Source organism: Thrips palmi, unplaced genomic scaffold (assembly GCF_012932325.1).
Source record: "Thrips palmi isolate BJ-2018 unplaced genomic scaffold, TpBJ-2018v1 HiC_scaffold_19, whole genome shotgun sequence".
NCBI classification, from domain to species: domain Eukaryota; kingdom Metazoa; phylum Arthropoda; class Insecta; order Thysanoptera; family Thripidae; genus Thrips; species Thrips palmi.
The window spans coordinates 9099920-9120239 of NW_023144628.1; the positions used below are offsets into that span (position 1 = coordinate 9099920).

A 20320-nucleotide genomic window follows, 5' to 3' on the forward strand; every position below is an offset into this window, starting at 1 on the left:
TATTTTTTATCGCAGTCGTGAAAATTTAACTAAGCGACCAAACTGGCATTCGGAGTCCGGAGAGTTGGCACAGCGTCACACCATTTCTCCCCTGTCTTCGCAAACACAAACAACAACAACAACTGCAGAGCAAACAACAACGTGTGTGCGTTGTCTGGTGCACGTGTGTCGTTATACATGCCGCTAATTTGGAAGATTGAACTGTATCCGTGACATTTCACTCGATTCGCCATGGGCCGAAAAGCCAAATTCGCCGACCCCGATTACAAGAAGAAGGGCCCGGGCCGCAAAGCCAGAAAGCAAGGCGAGCCAGAGATTTCTGTGCCAGTCGGTATGTGCTAGGTTAAGTTGAAATTTACTCTGAAATTATATTTTCTCTGAATGTTAAACTAGAGTGGAACTGCTACTAAATGTATGAACTTTTTCTAAATTTTTGATTTCTCTTCGATTTATTAGTAGTAAAATCATCTTGTTTTCATTCATGTCCCTTAGGTGTAAATTCAGATAAGAAACTTACTCGGCGCCCACTTGCACGGATGAGAAAACGGAACATTCAAGAGAAGCTCAAGGCTGAACAGGCTGAGGCTCACCGTATTGAAGCCCAGAAAAAGAGAGAGCTTAAAAACAAACAGATGAAAGAGGAGCTGGCAGCCAAGGGTGAGTTTCACTGCGCACTTGATTGATACTGCCGTTAACTGAGTTAAATTTGTCCTTTCATGCTGCAGCTTTTATTTCTTCCTCTTCCTGTTCTGAATCTTATTTTTCCTTTTTTTCCAGCCAAGAGTGTTGCCCTTCAACAAAAGGGATCCAAACAGCCTCCGCCCAAGGCCCAGAAAGGCCGGAAGTATCAATCTTCATCGGAAGAGGAGGAAGAAAGTGAGGAGGATGACCAGGAAGAGGAGGAAGAATCGGATGATGAGTCCGATGATGAAGGCAACAATGTTGTTGGATTCACTGATGACAATAGCTCTTGGCTGAAACCTGTTTTGAAGAAAGGTGCTAAAGTTCCAAAGCTGCATGATCAGGAAGGTAGTGATGATGACGACAGTGAAGAAGAGAGTGATGCAGACAGTGATGATGATGAAGAAGAAGAGAGTGATGCAGACAGTGATGGTGAAGAAGAAGAGAGTGCAGCAGACAGTGACGGTGAGGAAGAAGAAGAGAGTGAAGCAGACAGTGATGAAATGGAGGGTGATGAAGAAGTTGAAAGTGGTGATAGTGACGATAAGGAAACCAGCATAACTGTACCTAAAAAGTGGAAACCTGGCAAGGGTGAATCAGTGACAGTTCAAAGTCTTAACATGGATTCAGATGACTCAGATGAGGATGATGATGACGACTTTGGAGGAGACTCTGATAACTCTGACAAAGACTCGGATGATAACTCTGACAAAGACTCGGATGATGAGAATGATGACTCAGATGACAATGAAGAAAGTGATGAAGATATGCTACCTATTGAAAAACAAGCTAAGAAATTGAGGAAGAAGCAAAAGCGTGATGAGTTAGTTTCCATTTCATGCTCTTTCAAACTTATTTTGTAACTGCACAATTTAATCATTTATTTCCCCTTTATCCAGCAAATTGGCAGAAGAAGAGCTTCAGCTTAATGTGGCTAGTCATGATGTTTTTGCATTCCCTTCTGAGGAGGAAGTTAAGAAACCCCAGGACCTGCAAGATGTTCAGCAGCGAATGAAGGATGTCATTATTGTACTTAATGACTTCAAGAAACTGCACGAACCTGGCAGGTATGTGTCAGTTTTTTCTCCTCCATTGCACTGTATCTTGGTTTGTCTGAGTGTCTTTAATGTCTCTTGGACATTAATTTTTTGGTTGTTTCTTTTGTTTATCTAGGTCCCGCAGTGACTATGTAGACCTTCTGCGGCATGATCTTTGCACATACTACAGTTACAATGACTTCCTGATGGAAAAGTTAATGCAAGTTTTCCAACTATCTGAGTTGTTAGAATTTCTGGAAGCAAGTGAGGTTCAAAGGCCACTGACTATACGAGTCAACAGCTTGAAGGCCAGGAGAAAAGATGTTGCTCAGGTGAGGCCCTCTACTCACTGGCTTTGTGTGGTATTTGCTCTCTGTTTACGTACTGTGCATAATTGTGATTTTTCAATTCAGGCTTTAATTAATCGTGGAGTAAACCTAGACCCTTTAGGTGAGTGGACTAAAGTAGGGCTTGTAGTTTATTCTTCTCAAGTACCAATCGGTGCTACACCTGAATACTTGGCAGGCCACTACATTATTCAAGTAAGTACTGTCAAATATTTTTCTATTTTATCTGTTTTTTTCTTTTTCTTCTCATTTGCCTTATCTTATTGTGAATTCAATTTTAGGGTGCTTCAAGTTTGCTTCCTGTGATGGCCCTTGCACCTCAGGAAAAAGAACGAATTCTGGACATGGCTGCTGCTCCAGGCGGCAAAGCCTCACACATAGGTTTGTCTTTCATTGACAACAGTAATTTTAACACCTATTTATCCCTTATATTGTTGAGTTAAGTTAACTTTTTATACTTCCTCTCAGCTGCTGTTATGAAAAATACTGGAGTATTATTTGCAAATGATGCAAATCGCGACCGCACAAAAGCTATTGTTGGAAATTTCCATCGTCTTGGTATTGTCAATAGTGTTGTCACCTGTTATGATGGGCGAAAAATCACAAATGTATGTACTCTTGAAGAATTTTAGATGCTAACAACCTTTGATCTTTTATTAGTTATATTATGATGTGACAGTTCATTTCATAATAAAGAATTTATTTCTGTAGGTGCTGAAAGGCTTTGACAGAGTTCTCTTAGATGCACCATGCACAGGAACGGGCGTTGTTTCAAAAGATCCAAGTGTCAAATCTAATAAAGATGAAATTGACATTCAGAGATGTTGTACGTTGCAAAGGGAACTTCTTCTTGCAGCTATTGATGCATTAAATGCACGTTCTTCCACTGGAGGCTACCTAGTTTATTCTACCTGTTCAGTCTTGGTGAGTAACATTTTAATGTACTATCATCAACACTTTTTAATTAATTTTTAGCTTCATAAATGATTTGTCTTGTAGGTTGAAGAGAATGAGTGGGTTATTGATTATGCACTGAAAAAACGTGCTGTTCGTCTTGTGCCCACTGGTTTGGATTTTGGATCAGAGGGTTTTACTAAATTTAGACAATTAAGGTGAGTTCCAACAGATATAGGTATTTCATTTTTAAAATGTTTTCTCAGAAGTTATATTAACATTCAATGGCTTCATTTGCAGGTTCCACCCTTCATTAAAGTTGACCCGGCGATTCTATCCACATACTCACAACATGGATGGTTTCTTTGTGGCCAAACTTCAAAAGATAAGCAACTCCTTGCCGAAGACAGTAGATATTGATGCAAATGAGGAGGACAGTGGTGTTTATCAAGTAGATGCTATTGAGAAAGAAACTGTTACATCTGATGTTAAAGAGGATGAAGCTCCAGGTACTACAAGTTCAAAGAAGAAAAAGAATCTAAAGAAAAAAGCCAAGAAGAATGCAAAGAAAAAGACTGCAACCAGTGATAACTCCCAGGTCGAAGAAAAGTCGTCACCCACTGAGAAAAAAATAAAAAAGCCCAAAAAGAAAAAGGAAAGTAGTGGAAATAATGGAGGATCTGAGAGTTCAGTTTCACCATCTCAAAGTAAAGGTCCTAAGGGCAACAAAAATAAAGCCAATGGAAATGATAGAAATGTTCTACTTTCCAAAAAATCAAATGGTAATGCTTCTAAGGTAATAGCAAATGGTGTAGCATCAAAGGGTAAGAGGAAGAATTCTGGTTCAGTCAGTGAAACAAAATCACCCAAAAAGAAGGCAAGAAAACATGTATAAAGCATAACTAATCAAAAAATAATTTGACAGTCTTGTACCCCATTCTGTGAAGTGCAGGGTATTGTATACAATGAAATACACATTTTTGTTAATTTGTTTTGATATTGCGAGATATATTTCATATTCTTGACAGTGCCTTGGTCAATATTTAATTAAATATACCACTAACAAAGTAAAACAAACCATACAATAATTTAACAATTCCATAGCCTAGCAAAAAAATAAATTAAGAACACATAACCATGTAGCTCACAGAACATACAAAATACACAGCCCATAACAAGGAATGTTGACTTACCCCACCCTTCCAAGTAAAACCAAGGAAATAAATGACAATTATGCAACACAACAGCCCACATCTCGACACTGAGAGAGTGACCATCTTGGTGGATAAAGGGGATCTCTAGTTTGGTTGATATGACTATCATCGCCACCACCAATTAGACCCTCTTGTGCCACATCTGGAGATTTGATGACCTGATTAGATTCTTTTTCTATCTCTTCTGTTAACGAAAAGACATCACAGCCGCTTTTTAACAGAGTTTTAACGGATAAAGCATCTTCATCCAAACCGCAGTTGGCAGATGCCACAGCTACTTTGGGGAGGGCTGTCTCACCAGATTTGCTTGGTGAGACAGGCCTGTCTCAGAGTTTGCTCAAGGCACATGCCACCTTGGAGGCAGTGGGTCTATTCAAAAATGTGGAGATATAATTTCCTACTTCTATGAGTTTTTCCAAATCAACACCAGTTTCAATGCCCATGCCGTGTAACATGTAAACAACATCCTCTGTGGCCACATTGCCTGAGGCTCCTTTGGCATAAGGACATCCTCCTAAACCAGCAACAGAGGAATCTACAACTGACACACCATGCTGAAAAAAGAAAGGTAATAATTTTAACTTGCATCAACACGAATTCAAAAGAAGTTTATCATGATGTTGAATGTTTCTCTACCTGCAAAGCCATTAAGATATTGGCCAATGCTTGGCCATATGTGTTGTGGCAGTGAACTGCAAGATTGGATACAGGAATAAGCCTCGTCACTTCAGTTAGCATGGTGTCCATTTCACCTGGAGTGCCCACGCCAATAGTATCACCAAGTGAAATTTCATAACATCCCATATCAATCATAGCACTGGCCACCTTAAAAAAATTAGAAACAGAAAAAAAAACACTTGAGGTATTTTATCTAGGCATAATGTAAAAAATAAAACCATCTTACATACAAAGAAAAAGGATTGGTTTCCTATCATCTTACCTTGGCAACTTTGTGAGGATTAATTTTACCTTCATATGGACAACCAAGCACACAAGATACATATCCTCTAACTCGTATGCCATGGCTTAAAGCTTCTTTGATTACATCTGAGAAGCGTAACAAGCTTTCATCTATTGAGCAGTTTATGTTCTTAAGGCTAAATGATTCTGATGCTGCTCCAAAAACAGCAATTTCTTCAGCACCAGCATTAATCTAAAAAAATAAACTTGGATCAATTAAAATTATTAATGAAAACCATGATAAAGGTCAAGTTGCCAAACAGAAATAAAACCCACCGCAGCATTTAAACCCTTCAAGTTTGGCACAAGAACAGGATACCTGATCCCAGGCTTACGGTCAATGCTTCTCAAAACCTCTGCGCCATCAGCTAGCTGAGGAACCCATTTAGGAGAAACAAAACTGAAAAGTTTCAATTTTAATTAAATAAAAAGCACTGGACTCATAGCCCTCATTTAGTAGATAAAGTGCAAGCAAAGAGAAGATCTGTACGCACCTTGTGGCCTCCACAGTGCACAAACCTGCGGCAACGAGACGATTTATAAGTTCAACTTTCACATTGGTAGGGACCTTCACTGGCTCATTTTGAAGACCATCTCGGGGGCCAACTTCCACAATTTTCACAAACTGTGGGTAAGTGCCATCACCAATGACTCCTTGATTTGCCTAGTGACCAAGAAAAAAAAATAAGAGCACAAAACAATGAAAATGAAAATAGAAAGAGCAAAAGCAAAATATTATTGTGAAAAAAAAGAAGAAAAATAGTACTTTTACACTAAAAATTAAAAAAAAAATCACACATTTTTGACTTGACCTTTTCTTTTCAGCCTGCGCTATTCCATACACCATTAACGTGCAAAAGCAGATTGTTACATAGCATAACACACAGCTAATGCTATAGTTGGGTAAAAAACAGGGACAGAAAAAAGACGTTTTAAGCATTGATAGGAATTCACATCTACACCACATGAGAAGAAGGAAATCAAGAGGCACTTGAAGAGATATCAGCTGGCTCAATACCAAATGGAAAAGAATGTGCAGTTCAGTTCCATGCAATCTAATTGTGCAAGCACAAACAAAGTCACTAGTGCTCTACAATTTGAGACAAACATCTACCACTCTTTTCAAAATGTTAATTCAGATGCTTCAAGTTTAGAAGAAAATAAAAAGAAGAGGCGGGAGAAAAGGTAGAACGATGGGAATGGGAAAAGAAATATACCTTCATTGTAAATGTGTTCTGAGCTTTTTATGACCACCTGCTCAGGTCAGACATGGCATAATTCTGTCAATGAATCAGACCAGGGAAGGAAGCAGCTCCTGGCTGCCTTCAGCTTTAACGCTGCTACTGTGAAAACAAATAACAGGAACTGTCAATAAATAACTACGACAAGTCAGATTGTTAAATGGTAGATATGCCTACGCTACCCATTAGCCTGACAGCTGATACTCAAATATCTACCCTCATTTGTAGAACTTCCTACTCCTCATATGAAATAGACATGAAGCAAGGATGGCATAACCCCAGCATTGAGACAAAGTTTGGTTGAAATCTAAACCCAATGGTCTGTTAAAGGTATTTTGTTTTGAAATACTCATGACATTCGGCGAGCGCGTTAAGTCTGGTCAAGTTCTTTCTATCGGTACCGATAATGTACTAAAGAGGTTATGGTAATGACAAAAACAACGGATCCTGAGATCGAGATAAGGAAATTTGCCTCGTCATATTCACCACAATCACAGGTGCATAACCTCATTACACTACGCACAATCGCACCGCAGCGAGTCTAGTTGACATTTCACAACCACGGCCGACTGAGACCGTTCATCAACTTACAAATGTCCTATAAAACACTCGACAGCGGACCAGACTTCTCGCACAGCAAGAAAACATTGCAGACTACGGCTGGCCACACGACCAGGCGCAATTCCTCAGTACCGAACAGTGCCGAGCGATCAATTATCAGCGGAGTATACCTCCCGCAGCAGCCAGGAAGAGACGTGCTAACCTCATGACAAAGACAAAAAGTAAATAGCCTGCCAGCCACGGCAGGGATGCCAACCGGTTTGAGCAAAAAAGTTGAAAAAAAAAATAAACAAAAAAGATAAGACTTTCTGGCGGCTCTTGTAGTTTTCCGTGACGCATGGGAGCGGCACATGTGTAAACAGGGGCGTGGGAGTGAAAGGGACTTTCAACACCTCAGCTTTTGAGGACTGACATGTGTGCCAATTGAATGTGGGAAAGGAGATGAGGTTTGGGTAACAATAATACCAGAAATTTGGTACAAGAAAGGATTTAATTTACAGTGGGACAAGAATGTCCCATTATACAGCTTAATCCTCCTCGTCATCGCCGCCGCCGCCACCACCACCGCCGGCTGCCTTCTTCAGGTTCTTCCTCTTGACACGGCCGGGCCTGCCACCACCGAAGGGCGACTTGAGGGAGAAGTCGATGTGCTTCTGGGAGTCTAGTCGCACAACGAAACTGGGGATGTTGACCACCTGTTTGCGGACCCTGCACACAAAAACAAGGAAAAGAAATAAATTACCAGGAACTTGTTAACCACTTCTAATTTGCTAAACTTCTCATTCCCGCTTGATAGCATTTGATTGTATCTATGATTGAATCAGCCTAGATATAATATCCAAGCTGGGATTAACACACAGAACTTGCTCTCCCCTCGAGGATTAGAGACGCTCAGCTGGATACTGACATCCCTTGCCCAATTCAAGAGGAGAAAATTCAAAACCCTAACAAATACCAATTGACTGGTCACACTAACAGTACATGCCACATTACAGTGTATCTATGATTGAATCAGCCTTGATATAATATCGAAGCTGGGATTAACACACAGAATTCAATCTCCCCTGAAGGATTAGAGACGCTCAGTAAGACTGATCTCTCTTGCCCAGATCTTCAGGAAGATGGTCAAACATATCAAATGCGTTCTTCTGCCCATGAATTAGACAGAGACGAAAACAAAGAAACTAACTTGCCCCAACAATTAAGAGCTACAAACAGATTATATCTTGCACACGCCACGGACATGGCATGGTCTTGGTGGATAGTCCATCATGTGACGTTCACAAGCTCAGCTGTGCTCATACCTTCAGCTTGTCCTTAATCAGTATGATAGGCATTGGAAGAGCAAGCTCTACCCAAGTGGCCTAGCTGAAAATGAAGCAGTTGCCAGAAACAAGGCATTGAGGGAGCACGCTCCACTCAAGTGGCCTGTGAGAAAGTGATCAATGGCTAGGAAGCATTTCACCTCGGAACCACCCTGAGAACATCACAGCCATGAGACAACAAGCTCAGCAGTTAGTCAAACAGATACATCATGAACATACCTGATGTGTCTTTGACGGATCAGGACACGGGCATGGTGGATGGACTTGGCAAGTCCAAGCTTGAAGACCTGGGTCTGCAGACGCCTTTCAAGGAAATCTTCGATCTTGAGACCAAGGACGTAATCAAGCTTCATACGGCCCTCATCCAGCACACCAATACGGACCAGACGACGGAGAAGTGCATTACCTGAAAGAAAGAAAGAAATAAGAAAAGGGCCAGGAGCCAGACCGCACAGGACTAGCGACTTATTCAGTACAATAAGAATTTCCTTTCAGAAACTTTACACAACACAGCAGTTCAGAATAGGTGTCAGAAAAGAATTTGCTTTTGTTTCACATCATAAAAGGAAATAAGAAAATGTTGTCATGGCCTAACTTTCGCATGCCACCACTAGACATAAAGATAGAGGTCCTGCGGCCGCATATCAGGAAGGGCATTATTAGTCTACTTCCATAAGTACAGCCAATACTGTCCTAGCTCTAAAAGCAGGAGGCACAAGGCCAGCCACAAGAAAAGCTGCAGTAAGGCACATGGTGTACTGGAAGACTGAACTCAAAATAAGCAGGAATCTAACCACGCCAGAAAATAGTATACTGCAAAACAAATTAGACCGCTCAGACTTCTCCAACCAATAAAATCAGAAGTCAATTAACCACACAAACAATTCAGACAAGAGGTGTCAGATAAATTTATGAATAGACTCATCACAAGGAAGAAGTCACTTGGAGTTATATAACATTTAGATCAAGGCTACCCATGCCGACACACGCAAAGAAATTTAATGAGTACAACAGGGTCAGTGTTAACTTTAGGAATTTGGATACCATTTCCTTTTTCAGAAACTAGGAACTCGACACAGCTGTTCAGAATAGGTGTCAGAAAAGAAATTTTATGATTAACATCATAAAAGGAAATCAGCAGTAAACAAACAAAAAAAACAACTTTGAAGGCTAACACTGACCGAAGAACATACCAGTCAATAGCCTAAGCGAATGTAGAAATGTTAAATTACTTCAACCATTTTGCTCAGAAGTTAAATAACCACACATACAATTCAGACAAGAGGTGTCAGATTATATTAAAAATAAATTCATCACATGGAAGAAGTCGAACATCAGGCTTGTCCTATTTGGATGAAAGCTACTTGTCTTAGTAGAGACAAAATGCAATCACAATGAAACTGAGTGTAGTACCCACAACTTTAGCATGCCAGAATCAGACATAAAGATAGAGGTCCCAAGGCAGCGTTTCAGGAGGGGTACGTTTGATCTACTTCCATCTGTACAGCCAATACCGTCCTCGTCCACAGAGCAGGAGGCACAAGACCAGCCACAAAGTAGACTGCGGCAAGGCACATGATGTACTGGAAGAGGTACGGGACACCGAGGAGCTGTACATACCTTCGAACAGGCGACGCTGATCTTTCTCTTCGAGAGTCAGGAGCTCACGGGCGGCTTTACGGATCTTGGCGAGGGTGTACTTGACCCTCCATACTTCCCTCTTGTTCTTCAGACCATACTCGCCGATGATCTTCAACTCCTGATCAAGGCGAGCCTTCTCATAGGGTCTCCTGGGGGTGACGTAGGTCTTACTAATGACCTTCGGTATTCTGTTGTTCACCATCTTGGCCTGCAAAAGACAAGGGAGAACGTTAGACCTCCAAAGACGCCTGCGCGACGAGTGCTTAACCTAGTCACAACGGACGGCATGGCCGAAGTCTGGTAAGGTTATGTTCGAACGTGCGTGTCACTCGCAGACTACTGGTCACAAGAACCAAACGTTTGACGGATAGATTCGACGCAGTGAAACAGGGGGCTGAAGTTGAGAACACGGAATGAAGGACTCCGAAACCAGAGAAAGATGCAACGCGGATACAAAACGACCACGTTTTACAGTGCAACGTGGACGGCAAACTACCGGACTTGAAAAACCGAAGAAAGCGAATCTCAAACGAACCTTACATAGTACGCAGGATGGGGGGAGCGAACAAGAAAGCTAACGAGTAAGACTCCAGGAGCAACTGTGTTCTCAATGCGCAGTTAACGCTAAATTTCTTTTCGACACTCACCGTGCGCGTCCGACGCCTCGGCCCACCAAAATGGAAGAATGCAGAGCGGTCACTCGCCGCTTGAACCGGAGCCGGAAATCACAAGTACCCCCACCACCGGCCTCTCCTCCCTCTTTATCCGAGCTACCAACATCGACAATCTGCTGGATTTGTGGTTGGCCACAAAATGTGGTGATTTCGAACTAACTAAGCCAAAGACTATTTTTTTTAGCAATATCAAATAATTTTCTGGCGTAAACAAGTACACATCAGAGAGTCTTGTTCTATCCCACACTATGAAAGAAGAGCAGGGGAAAGCCAAGCGGGGAATCACACCGATTTGTCAAATGAATTTTCGCGAGGGCTGTGCCCAGCAGAAGAGTAGTGCTTTTAGTGACAGCGACTAGATAACAAAACAGAGTAAAATTTACTTTTTCATGTAATTGCTGACGTTGCCAATTCCGAATCGTGTTCCAGTACAAAACTATATTTACGTTTGTCACCTGAGAACCCATTTGTGACAGTGGAACAATTCCTGGTCCTGGATGTGAGAAATGAGAGAGAGAATGAAACGTCAAATTTTTGCCACGATCGTATTTTTTCCAAGATCGAATACGTTTGTTTACTACATTCCTTGATTTCAACTTGATCATGGCCATGATTTGGTAGCTCTCATATCGTCCGAAGTAATACTTTAACAGAGACCAGTATTTAAGGTGAGATTGTTTATAATAAAAACTTTTTCCCATTCATTTACTTCCAGGTCAAGAAAGCCCTTTGAAATCATACATACTCTTTGCTGCATATTTATCTTTCTTACTTGTTAATTTTTTCATGCATTTGATTGTACATTAATTGCGTCTATTTGCTAGTTTTCTTTTTTCCACCCTCCTGTTTTTGATTCTGCCTACTTTTATTTTCAATCACTCCATTTTTCCCACTTCTACAGATGATCTTGTAACACAACTTTCATTGATTCCAGGTTCTATGATGAATGCTCTCTCTGGATATCTGCCTTTGGCCCAGGACAAACGCCAGGTGTCCTGGTTGAGAATACCCTTTGGAAAGCTGGCATGGGTAACAGTCAGCCTACCTCTCTTTTCTTTCATATTTTGTGTGATTTGGTCTGTGTTCTTCAACTTTGAGAAAGCAACTTTTACTCATTGTAAGGTAAGATAACTGAATTATTTTTTCTTGAATCCATAAATTGTACTTAAAGTCTCCTTTAGCCTGAGCCTTAATTTTTGTCTTTTTCCAGGTTGACAATTATTTGCCTTCTATTTCTGCTGCAATTGGCAATTTTAGCCCTCAAAGAGATGTTTGGAGAACAGCGATTGGCACTCATGCACTTCCACGGTTATTGGTTGCCTCAAAATATTACAGCTTCTACAGAGCAGTCTTATATAAATGGGCTCACTTTTTGGCGGCGGCTGCTTGCTGGCTGACAGTTATTGAGAATCTAGCTCTTGTTGGTCTTACTTTTGTTTCATCAAGTGACAACTACCGTAAGTAAAACGAAATTGGATTTTGTTAATCAAATTATTGCAAAGCAGGTGTCCTGAATTTTTTTTTTTTTTCCTTTTGTATGTTTTAGCTGCCCATGAGAAACTCTTCATAATATTTCTAATTTCTTCCGAGCTTTACATGGTGCTCACATGTGTACTGGTCTCTCGTACAAGATCAATGCCTCCTGATGAATTGGATAAGAAGTCTCTTAAAGTGAAGTGGAGACTCTTAACTTTAAACATTTCATTTTCTCTCTTGGCAGTATATTTTTTTATGAGGCACAACAGCTATTGCGAACCAGGAGGTAAGCCATTTGCATCCATTAAATTTCTGTTATTTTTACATTTTTCCCCTCGTCTCCTTGAATTAAACGTAAGCAATTCTCTTATCTTTTTGCCTTGCAGTTTACACACTCTTTGCTCTTTCCGAGTATGTGGTTGTCCTCACTAACATGGCATTCCACATGACAGCATACTGGGATTTCAATGGCTGCATACTTCTTGTCGGCCCTCGGGGCATTCATCTCAGATGACGAGCACTACAAGTAGGGGATCACATCCAATAACGATGTGACCCAGGTGAGACGGCAAGTGGGGTGTCAGACTCAGTGCAAACTGACTCGTCCACCTCCAGTGAACGCACAGAGGCTGAAAGTATATCTACTGAAGACTCAGGCTTTGCAGAGTCATCAGTATCATGGATAAAGCCTCAACTGCAGAATCAAGTGCCGTCTCGCCTACGCACACAGCACATGATACTCGGCAATATTGATTCATGTCGAATATCGTGCTGTTGCGGTGGACCTCCAGGTTCCACAATTACAACAACAGACATACCAATTAAGGATCCACGTACATATGTGACAGAGGACACTTATCCTGTGCTTATGACTAGTGGACAAAACTTTTCTCAATCAGAGGTGCTTAATGATTTTCATCCCCCTGATGGGGTGTGGATGTCGCCTCCCTTACCAAATCAACCTACTGTAGAGGAAATTCCCGAAGACCCAGAGTGGATTCGGAGGCGTGTGGTTGCTGTTGAACAGCAGCAGTGGAACAACTACCTTGCAAAGGCTGGACATCTTGTTCCACATTATGAAGCATACATTCATCCAAATGCAACTTCCTGTCATGTCTCACCTAAACAAGATTTGTCTGTAACTGCCCCTGACAGTTTGTCAGTGGTGGTTGATGTTGGTCCCTCAGTTGCTGTGCCTGTCAAAAATGTATCATCTGTGTGTTCAGAAGGGGTGCCACCATGCAGAATCTCCTCTAAAATTGCCACCATCAGAGAGAGGGATGTAGAGGTGGATAGGAGAATTACTCCAGAAAATTTTGAAGGTGTTGAGACTTCCAGTAATGTCTCAAACTTAGCTGTAGTTGATCGTACAGCAGTAGCTGCAAGTAATTGTATTGTTGAGAAAGGTGCTGAACTTCAGCCACCTTTTGTTAAATGGATACTCTTACCTCAAGATTTTGCTTCAGATCTCAAACCTGTAGCACACTTGCTCCCAAGTGTTAGTCCCTCTGCTGTCGAGAGAGACATAGACTCTAATGGTTCCAAACCTAGTCACAGTGATGATTCAAGTAAACAGGCCAGCTCCTGCCCAGATTTCACACTTCAGCATTGGCACTTTTGATCGCACTTTATCAAAGTCGTCATACTCTAGAGGTGCTTGAATTTGTTTCCTTCATTAATTTTGTGATAAAATAGAGACTTATGAACTTCTAGGTATTATAGATTATTTGTGTCGTAATTGTGAAGCATCTTAGTGGCTGTGCCATGAACACTTCACTATTGAATGTATTATCCATTTTCATGTTTTGTCAGTGAAACATCCCATTTTTAATATCTAAAAAAGTTTAGGAAGAGTGTAAGATAAATTTATTTTGGATTCGGCTGGTGTGTGGGTTGCTTACCTAAGGAAGTATTATGGCATTTAGTATAAATTGTGAAAAATTTAGAATAGTCTCCCCAGAGGGGCCAAAAATTCAATGTATCTCTTTTTATTATCTGCTGATGCTTCTAGTCAAATTAGTGTGTGTCCTTGAAACTTGCAGTTATTTTGGCTTCCAAACCTAAAGTATTTAATGAGACTTAAAGCTTAAGACTTTGTTCTCCTTTTTATTTCTTTGTTTTGTTTTGTTTTATTTTGATTTGTTTTGTTTGTTTGTTTCTTCATCAAAATAAAAAGAATGTATCTTGATCTTAATCTGGTGGCTCCAGTATACAAATATCTGAGATGGACCACCTGATCATCAGTCTTTTGTATTCACTAGGTAGTGTGAATCTTAAGATTCCCTGAGGGCTGAGTGTAGTTGTTAGGTGTGGACTCCAATGCCAAGACCATCCAAATGTGCCAATACATTTCTAGGAAATCAAAATTGTTCACCTTTGTCGTGTATCTTTTAGCAAATTTTCATTTTTAATGTTTGTTTTTTAAGGGGAATAATGGTTTCTGGTGATGGAATGCATTAGAGGAATCTGGAGAAGTTTTGGCCTTTACCTAAGACTGAATTTGTCATTTTATGCACATCAGATACAGCATTGAAGAAAATTATACAAACTGCTTCTCTGTTGCCAAAATTTACTGCCCAAAGTCATGACAACAGAATCCTCTAAGTGATGTAGATAAACTTTTGTTTTACATTTTACTTGTCAAGCTTGTAGGTATGGAAATGTTTATTTGTTTGGAATGGTTGAGGAAATAGTTGCCTACTCATGTTCAGACTAGGAAATCTACCGACCCATTGTGTTGTAACACTGGTGGCTGTATTCTGAACTGTTTCAGAATTTATGTTACAAGTGTAACATTTTTATGTTTGTGCCAGTTTTATTAGGATATCAAAAAGAACCCTTCTCTAGCAAAATTCACAGCTTTCTCTGATTATAACAGATTTTGCTCTCAGCTGATGTTTCTGCTTCTGCACAGATGTTAAACAACCCATTGTGCTCCAAGTACTGCTTCCTCTTTTAAAAGTGTACTGTGATTGCATGATTTTAAAAAATTACTGCCTGATAATTCACGCCAATTCTATTCATCCAACCAGTATAAAATTTGGGTGACATTTTGTTGAAGATGTACAACCAAGTATTATGATGTGATCAGCATGTGTGATTATGTATGAAGGTATTAATTTTCTTTTCTCTTTTTTTCTGAAAAATATGAATAGATTGTAAGTACTTTTTAGATTTCCTTACATGCATACATGTACTTTCCATGAATTGGAAAAACAAATATATGCGAATGAGCAAATGCTTATGCGTCCACTTCCATGTTTTTTATTTCGATACTGTATCAAGTGTAATTTTTACAGAGGGATATGAGTTATTGTCTTCTTCAATATACTCACTCTTAAGTGGGGAGCTTTGAATGGTGGAAACTCTTATATGATACAATGTAATTGGTAACATAAATAGTTTTGGAAAATATTTTAATAAGAACATACTGTTAGCTTGTGTGGCATGCTCCTTATTTAAGTATTGACAGCCAACTTGATGCAGTTGGATTCTTATATTCACTGCATAATATCTATCCAACATGTGTAAATTATGCATTCTACCAGTAAGGAATTTTTTGATGTGTTCTGTCGATGAAATTGATATGTAACCGCAGTTGCAACTCATAAAAATATAATTTACCATTTCAGAAAGACTGTTAGCAACAGAAATAAACACACATGAAAGCGATTCGGTATTCGGTCATTTCCTGCAGCTTCCTCTAGCCGACGGGGACGGGGGGGACGGGCAGGACGGGCGTCACGGCGAAGGGCGAGGTGGCGAGGGGCTGGAGGGAGGGCGACGCGGGGGCGGCGGTGCAGAGGTAGCGCTGCGGGTCCAGAGGGTGACCGAGAGGGTGCCCGTCGAGGACGGCCAGGTCCGGCAGCAGCTCTCTCACGTGGGCGAAGTGCCGCGGTCGCAGGCACACGGGGTTGCCCAGCAGGCACAGCTCGCGCAGCCGGGGCACCTGGCGCAGGGGCTCCAGGTCGGCGGGCTCCTGGCGGGTCGGCACCAGTTACACTCACTCGGGGCTCACGTGTCACGGCAACCCTCCACCACCCTCCCTACCGCAAGCTTGTTCTTGGCGACGAACAGACGCGCCAGGCTGCCGGTGCGCGCGAGGAAGTCGAGGCCGCGCGGGCCGTGCACGTGGTTGCCGTCGAGGTGGAGGTCGCGCACGTGCAGCAGCAGGCCCGCCCGACCCGCCTCCAGGAGCGCGGCCCCGTCCAGGTGGTTGCCGTCCAAGACGAGGCCCCTCAGGTCGCCGTGGCCGAGATCTGCGCCAGAACGATGCGTCCGTACGGTTGCCGCAGGGAGGGCCTCGCCCACGGCCTCGCCGGCCCGGGCAGTGCGTGACGGACTGCGTGGGGAGGCGGGGAATGACTAGCCAATTGATAAAAGCGCGTCTCTCGAGACGAGAGTCTCGACCTGCCACACTGTCCAGCTGGTTGTGCTGCAGGAACAGGGTGCGCAGGCGGGTCGCGCTGCCCAGGCCTAGCGACTGCAGACTGGTCAGCCCGTTGTGGTCCAGGTACAGAGTGTGCAGCGAGGGGAACACCTCCCCGTCGTCCGCGTCGCAGTCCCCGGAACACCCCGGCCTCTCGGGGCCGCGCAGCGAGCGCACCTGCACACGCCGCACAAGTCCCTTAGTCCTAGCCGGCCGTGGTGGAGGTGGCGGGGATCAGGCTGCAACCATGCTGCAACCAACCTGGTTGTGGCCAAGGTCGAGCATGGCCAGGCGAGGCAGGTGCTGCAGTCCCCACAGGCAGCAGAGGCCGTTGTGGCTCAAGTCGAGCACCTCGAGGTTGGGGAGCAGCGTCCCCGGCAAGTCCACCTTCCAAGCGAAACAACAGTCGCGTCACAGCGAGTGCAGGTGCGCAGCGCAGCGCAGCGTGCGCAGGTGGTCTGTGGTAGTCCTAGGCGAGGCCGTCAAGGCGAGGAGGCCCTAGGACCTGCCTCCGCCTGCCTCGGACACCTAGGGCGGGGTGTCCGGGCCCCGCACCAGCCTAGTGGCCAGCTCGTGCTGCCCCAGCGGCCCCATCGGCCCCATCAGAGGGCCGCGCGCCGGACGCCGGCCCGCCAGGGTGGTCGCCAGAGAGTCCCGGCCCTGCGCAACGCGGCACGCGCCGCCACGCGACGCGAGCACCAGCCTTAGCCTGGACCTGGTCCTGGACCCCACGACGGCCGAGACGGCCTAGACGGCCCAGACCCTCGTGGTACGGTACCTGTCGTAGCGAGGCGCCGGGGAGGTGCAGCTCCACCAGGTGCGTCAGGTCCCTCCACGTGTACTGAGTGAGCAGCGCGTCGCGGTCCAGGCAGCCGCCGAACGTCTCCCTGGCCGCCACCAGGTCGCCGTCGACCACCTCCTGGCCGTTGACGCACTGCAGGACACCGAGTGTCATGCCATTGAAGAGGGAAACGGACAACCCCCAGTGTGCTGCTGACCTCTAGGCTGCGAAGGTGGAACACGACGAACTTCTTGAAGTTGGCGTCTTCGCTGACGGCGTTGCCCGTCAAATCCAGCACGCAGAGGCGCTGCAGCTTGCGCAAGGGCTGCAGGTCCTGCAACGCGCCGATGTGGTTGTTGGCGAGGTACAGCTCGCGCAAAACCGTCATCTCCTCCACGCCGCACAGAGACGAGAGCTGGTTGCACGACAGGTCCAGGAAGACGAGGTGGTGCATGGGCCTGCCGGACAGCAGTGGGAAGGCGCGCAGGTAGTTCCTGCTGAGGTCGACGCGCTGCAGGCCGGGGCACAGTTGCAGGCACGCCATGGGCAGGGTCTCGAGGGTGTTTCGCGACGCGTCCAGCTGCAGCAGGTGCGGCATGGCAGCCAGGGCCTGCGACAGCCCCGCCTCGCCGAGCAGGTTGTCGCTGAGGTCGGCCCAGCGCGTCGCGGCTAGCCAGGCCGTCCCGGCGCTCCCAGGCCCCGGCGCGGCGGCCGTGGTCGTCGGCAAGGGCCCCAGCACCGACACGGGGGGAGGCCACGGCACCAGCCCTGGGTCCACGACGTGGGTCAGGCCGCGGCCTCGGGCGCTCAGAGTGTAGCGGTCAGGCTGCACCAGCGAGTGCACCCCGTCGACGACGCAGTCCTTCACAGCGAGACATGAGCTAGCGGGTTATTTGATGGACCAAAATGATAGCGAATTGACATTGTCGCGTGTACCTGGTCCCCGCGGTCGGCGCGCCACCGCAGGCGCAGCTCGTCGGGCCCGCAGGCCCGTGTCGGCAGATCCGGCGGAGGGTGGCTCGGGGGCGGTCCCGGGGGCCGCGGGGGCTGAGCCACCGCCTTCTGCCGCGACGGCGACAACCTCCCCGACACCGTCCTCCCGAAGGCGGCCGACGCGGGCCTCGCGGGGACGTGGGTGGAGGTGGCCAGCGGCGAGTGGCTGGACCGCGAGCGCGAGGGTCCCGTCCCCGTCGGCGCGGCGTGCGCGGCGTGCGAGGATGTCGACGGGGCCGGCGGCTGCAGGAACACGGGGCCGACGTGCACGGGCTCGCCGTCCAGCGCCGCCAGCCTGGGCAGGTAGCGCGCCGCGAGGTGGCGGCCGTGCGCGCCCACCAGCACGTCCTCCACGGGGTTGTGGCACACCTGCAGGCACCGCAGCGCCGCGGCGTGCTTGTTCAGGCTCTTGAGCACCACCAGCAGGTTGCGGATGTTGTTCCAGGACAGGTTCAGGCTCTCCAGGGCGGGCAGGCTCTACGACACGATTGCTTACTGCGAGGTGCCCAGGACTCGACCAGGGAAGCATCCTGCGCGCACTTTGCGGCTTGCTCACCCTCATGTTGACCAACGTCACGAAGTTGTTGAAGGCCAGGTTGAGGCTGCGCAGGTTGGGGAAGGCGTACAGGGACCCCAGTGACGCCAGTTGGTTGTAGGACAGGTCCAAGTGAGACACGCAGGGCAGCAGAGGCAACTCTCCTGCATCACAGACCCTAGAGTAGGTTGGGTTGCCTGCTTACAGTGGGCCAGAGACAGGTGGAGGCGGCCAAAACTCTAGACGCGTTTTGAGCTCCAGAGTAGCTGAACAGGCCTCGAACCGAACGTGTGACCCCACCAATGGATTCCTCGTTCGGAGAGCAATCCATTGCTGGGGTCACACGTTCGATTCGGGTCCTGTTTAGCGACTCTGGTGCTCAAAACGCGTCTAGAGTTTTGGCCGCCTCCACCGGTCTCTGGCCCACTGTGCGCCTCGAGTCCTTGGTCCTGGAGAGGTGCCGCACCGAGAACTTTGATGCAGCGGCCGGCCAGGTTGACGGACGTGAGGCGGCCCCAGTCGCTGCACGCCACGCAGCGCGCCAGCAGCGCCTCGTCCAGGACGGGGTGCTTGACGGCGGCGGGCGCGCGCACGTCCCTCCACCAGTGGAGGTGCTTGTCCTCGTCGTCCAGGCTCTCGTACTGGAATTCCACCAGGAACAGCATCTCGGGGCGCGGCCCAAGCACGCGGTACATGCCGCACTGCCCCGCGGGGGCCCTGCGGCCTGCCTTGGCGCCCCATCGAGTCCTGCGGAGCTTGGTGCCGCGGTTCAGCCTGACGAGGGGCGCGAGGCGGCGTACGTCCCCCCGGCCTGACGCGGACGCGCGGCGACTGAGCCACTGCGAGTCGGCCAGCGCCAGGCAGTTGGACACCAGCAGCGGCTCCTGCGACAAGGCAAGAACAGAGGTACTTTGGTACTTTGGGGCGCTAGCGGCAAGGCTACGGCCACCGATACCCTACCTCAGCCGCGCCCAGAGCAGGCACGTCCATCGTCCTGAAGGGCCAGGGGCCGTAGCTCAGCTCCCTGCCCGCGCCACACAGCACTTGGAACATCGAGTCGCAGTCGGTCAGCTCCACGCTCTCCACCGACTCGCCGGTGTCCTCCGCCCTGCTGTCCTCCTCGTCGGTGTCCTCGGTGGCGGCGTCGCCGTCGTCGCATTCCTCGCGAGAGGCCGCCGAGCCCGCGGTGGCTGCGGAGTAGCGTTGCCCGTCCTGCACGCAGACGGCCTTGTTGGCGAGGCTAGCGACCCTTTGCTGGCCGTTCCAATCGCCCGCCGCGGCCACCACCTCGCCCTCGCTGTTCCGGGGCGCGGGCTGCCCCTCGCCGGCCTCCGCGGCCTCCACCACGGCCTCGTACTGCTCGGCCTCGGCAGGCCGCCACCGCTCCACGATCTCGGCGCCCCGACTGCAGACGTGCGTCACCCGCAGCACTCGCGCGCGCCGGATGTGCCACTTCCTGGTGGTCATGAAGGCCAGCGTGAGCACGGCGTCCTGCACTGGCAGCGCGCATGGCGGTTGTCGGGCTGCTCAC

The 20320-nt window shown here is 46.8% G+C and overlaps 5 protein-coding genes across 12 annotated transcripts; 2 read left to right on the forward strand and 3 right to left on the reverse strand.

Moving 5' to 3' along the window:
• The first annotated feature begins 102 nt into the window (after positions 1 to 102).
• On the forward strand, positions 103 to 3986 carry LOC117646312 (25S rRNA (cytosine-C(5))-methyltransferase nop2-like). The gene is made up of 11 exons (XM_034387174.1): positions 103 to 331; positions 493 to 657; positions 778 to 1504; positions 1581 to 1748; positions 1855 to 2050; positions 2132 to 2260; positions 2347 to 2446; positions 2534 to 2673; positions 2777 to 2989; positions 3065 to 3177; positions 3260 to 3986. Exons 1-11 carry the CDS (start codon positions 232 to 234, stop codon positions 3852 to 3854), a joined length of 2646 nt encoding a protein of 881 aa, XP_034243065.1. The 5' UTR covers positions 103 to 231; the 3' UTR covers positions 3855 to 3986.
• Positions 3987 to 7192, reverse strand: LOC117646315 (hydroxymethylglutaryl-CoA lyase, mitochondrial). 6 transcript variants are annotated; one of them, XM_034387186.1, is made up of 7 exons: positions 6898 to 6915; positions 6351 to 6476; positions 5628 to 5797; positions 5410 to 5533; positions 5114 to 5326; positions 4810 to 4998; positions 3988 to 4727 (listed from the first exon to the last, which is right to left on the reverse strand). In XM_034387186.1, the coding sequence occupies exons 2-7, from the start codon at positions 6354 to 6356 to the stop codon at positions 4500 to 4502; spliced, it is 930 nt and encodes a 309-aa protein (XP_034243077.1). In that variant the 5' UTR covers positions 6357 to 6476; positions 6898 to 6915; the 3' UTR covers positions 3988 to 4499. The 6 variants fall into 6 exon arrangements, with proteins under 6 accessions (XP_034243073.1, XP_034243077.1, XP_034243074.1 ...); XM_034387183.1 differs by lacking the exon at positions 6898 to 6915 and adding an exon at positions 6966 to 7192 and having other exon boundaries at positions 3989 to 4727; XM_034387184.1 differs by lacking the exon at positions 6898 to 6915 and adding an exon at positions 6724 to 6844 and having other exon boundaries at positions 3989 to 4727.
• A 214-nt stretch (positions 7193 to 7406) lies between these two features.
• Positions 7407 to 10704, reverse strand: LOC117646322 (40S ribosomal protein S9). Of its 3 annotated transcripts, XR_004587774.1 has the most exons (5): positions 10549 to 10704; positions 9881 to 10109; positions 8480 to 8666; positions 8240 to 8412; positions 7506 to 7643 (listed from the first exon to the last, which is right to left on the reverse strand). XR_004587774.1 is itself a non-coding variant. In XM_034387196.1 (4 exons), exons 2-4 carry the CDS (start codon positions 10101 to 10103, stop codon positions 7463 to 7465), a joined length of 591 nt encoding a protein of 196 aa, XP_034243087.1. In that variant the 5' UTR covers positions 10104 to 10109; positions 10549 to 10704; the 3' UTR covers positions 7407 to 7462. The 3 variants fall into 3 exon arrangements, 2 of the variants coding, with proteins under 2 accessions (XP_034243087.1, XP_034243088.1); XM_034387196.1 differs by lacking the exon at positions 8240 to 8412 and having other exon boundaries at positions 7407 to 7643; XM_034387197.1 differs by lacking the exons at positions 8240 to 8412; positions 10549 to 10704 and adding an exon at positions 10437 to 10546 and having other exon boundaries at positions 7407 to 7643.
• Positions 10705 to 10880: 176 nt separating this feature from the next.
• On the forward strand, positions 10881 to 12586 carry LOC117646320 (post-GPI attachment to proteins factor 2-like). The gene is made up of 5 exons (XM_034387195.1): positions 10881 to 11243; positions 11510 to 11697; positions 11786 to 12032; positions 12122 to 12337; positions 12438 to 12586. The coding sequence occupies exons 2-5, from the start codon at positions 11515 to 11517 to the stop codon at positions 12563 to 12565; spliced, it is 774 nt and encodes a 257-aa protein (XP_034243086.1). The 5' UTR covers positions 10881 to 11243; positions 11510 to 11514; the 3' UTR covers positions 12566 to 12586.
• A 3168-nt stretch (positions 12587 to 15754) lies between these two features.
• Positions 15755 to 19779, reverse strand: LOC117646310 (leucine-rich repeat-containing protein 9-like). Its single transcript, XM_034387171.1, has 11 exons — positions 19750 to 19779; positions 19393 to 19673; positions 19256 to 19311; positions 18811 to 18953; positions 18519 to 18731; positions 17479 to 17841; positions 17259 to 17414; positions 16742 to 16867; positions 16462 to 16657; positions 16102 to 16310; positions 15755 to 16030 (listed from the first exon to the last, which is right to left on the reverse strand). The coding sequence occupies exons 1-11, from the start codon at positions 19777 to 19779 to the stop codon at positions 15755 to 15757; spliced, it is 2049 nt and encodes a 682-aa protein (XP_034243062.1).
• Between the last annotated feature and the right edge of the window lie 541 nt (positions 19780 to 20320).

Coding starts and splice junctions, on each gene's coding strand:
- LOC117646312 (XM_034387174.1), top strand. CDS start 232: ATGGGCCGAAAAGCCAAATTCGCCGACCCCGATTACAAGAAGAAGGGC. Junction 2,051..2,131: donor GGAGAAAAGATGTTGCTCAG/GTGAGGCCCTCT, acceptor TTTTCAATTCAG/GCTTTAATTAATCGTGGAGT. Junction 2,674..2,776: donor ATGGGCGAAAAATCACAAAT/GTATGTACTCTT, acceptor TTATTTCTGTAG/GTGCTGAAAGGCTTTGACAG.
- LOC117646315 (XM_034387181.1), bottom strand. CDS start 7,022: ATGTTTTCTTGCTGTGCGAGAAGTCTGGTCCGCTGTCGAGTGTTTTAT. Junction 4,999..5,113: donor ATCCTCACAAAGTTGCCAAG/GTAAGATGATAG, acceptor AATTTTTTTAAG/GTGGCCAGTGCTATGATTGA. Junction 4,728..4,809: donor ATATCTTAATGGCTTTGCAG/GTAGAGAAACAT, acceptor TTCTTTTTTCAG/CATGGTGTGTCAGTTGTAGA.
- LOC117646322 (XM_034387196.1), bottom strand. CDS start 10,103: ATGGTGAACAACAGAATACCGAAGGTCATTAGTAAGACCTACGTCACC. Junction 8,667..9,880: donor TCAGCGTCGCCTGTTCGAAG/GTATGTACAGCT, acceptor TCTTTCTTTCAG/GTAATGCACTTCTCCGTCGT. Junction 7,644..8,479: donor ATCCGTCAAAGACACATCAG/GTATGTTCATGA, acceptor TTTTGTGTGCAG/GGTCCGCAAACAGGTGGTCA.
- LOC117646320 (XM_034387195.1), top strand. CDS start 11,515: ATGATGAATGCTCTCTCTGGATATCTGCCTTTGGCCCAGGACAAACGC. Junction 11,698..11,785: donor CAACTTTTACTCATTGTAAG/GTAAGATAACTG, acceptor GTCTTTTTCCAG/GTTGACAATTATTTGCCTTC. Junction 12,338..12,437: donor CAGCTATTGCGAACCAGGAG/GTAAGCCATTTG, acceptor TTTGCCTTGCAG/TTTACACACTCTTTGCTCTT.
- LOC117646310 (XM_034387171.1), bottom strand. CDS start 19,779: ATGGACGTGCCTGCTCTGGGCGCGGCTGAG. Junction 19,674..19,749: donor CTGCTCTGGGCGCGGCTGAG/GTAGGGTATCGG, acceptor GCCTTGTCGCAG/GAGCCGCTGCTGGTGTCCAA. Junction 18,732..18,810: donor TGACGTTGGTCAACATGAGG/GTGAGCAAGCCG, acceptor ATCGTGTCGTAG/AGCCTGCCCGCCCTGGAGAG.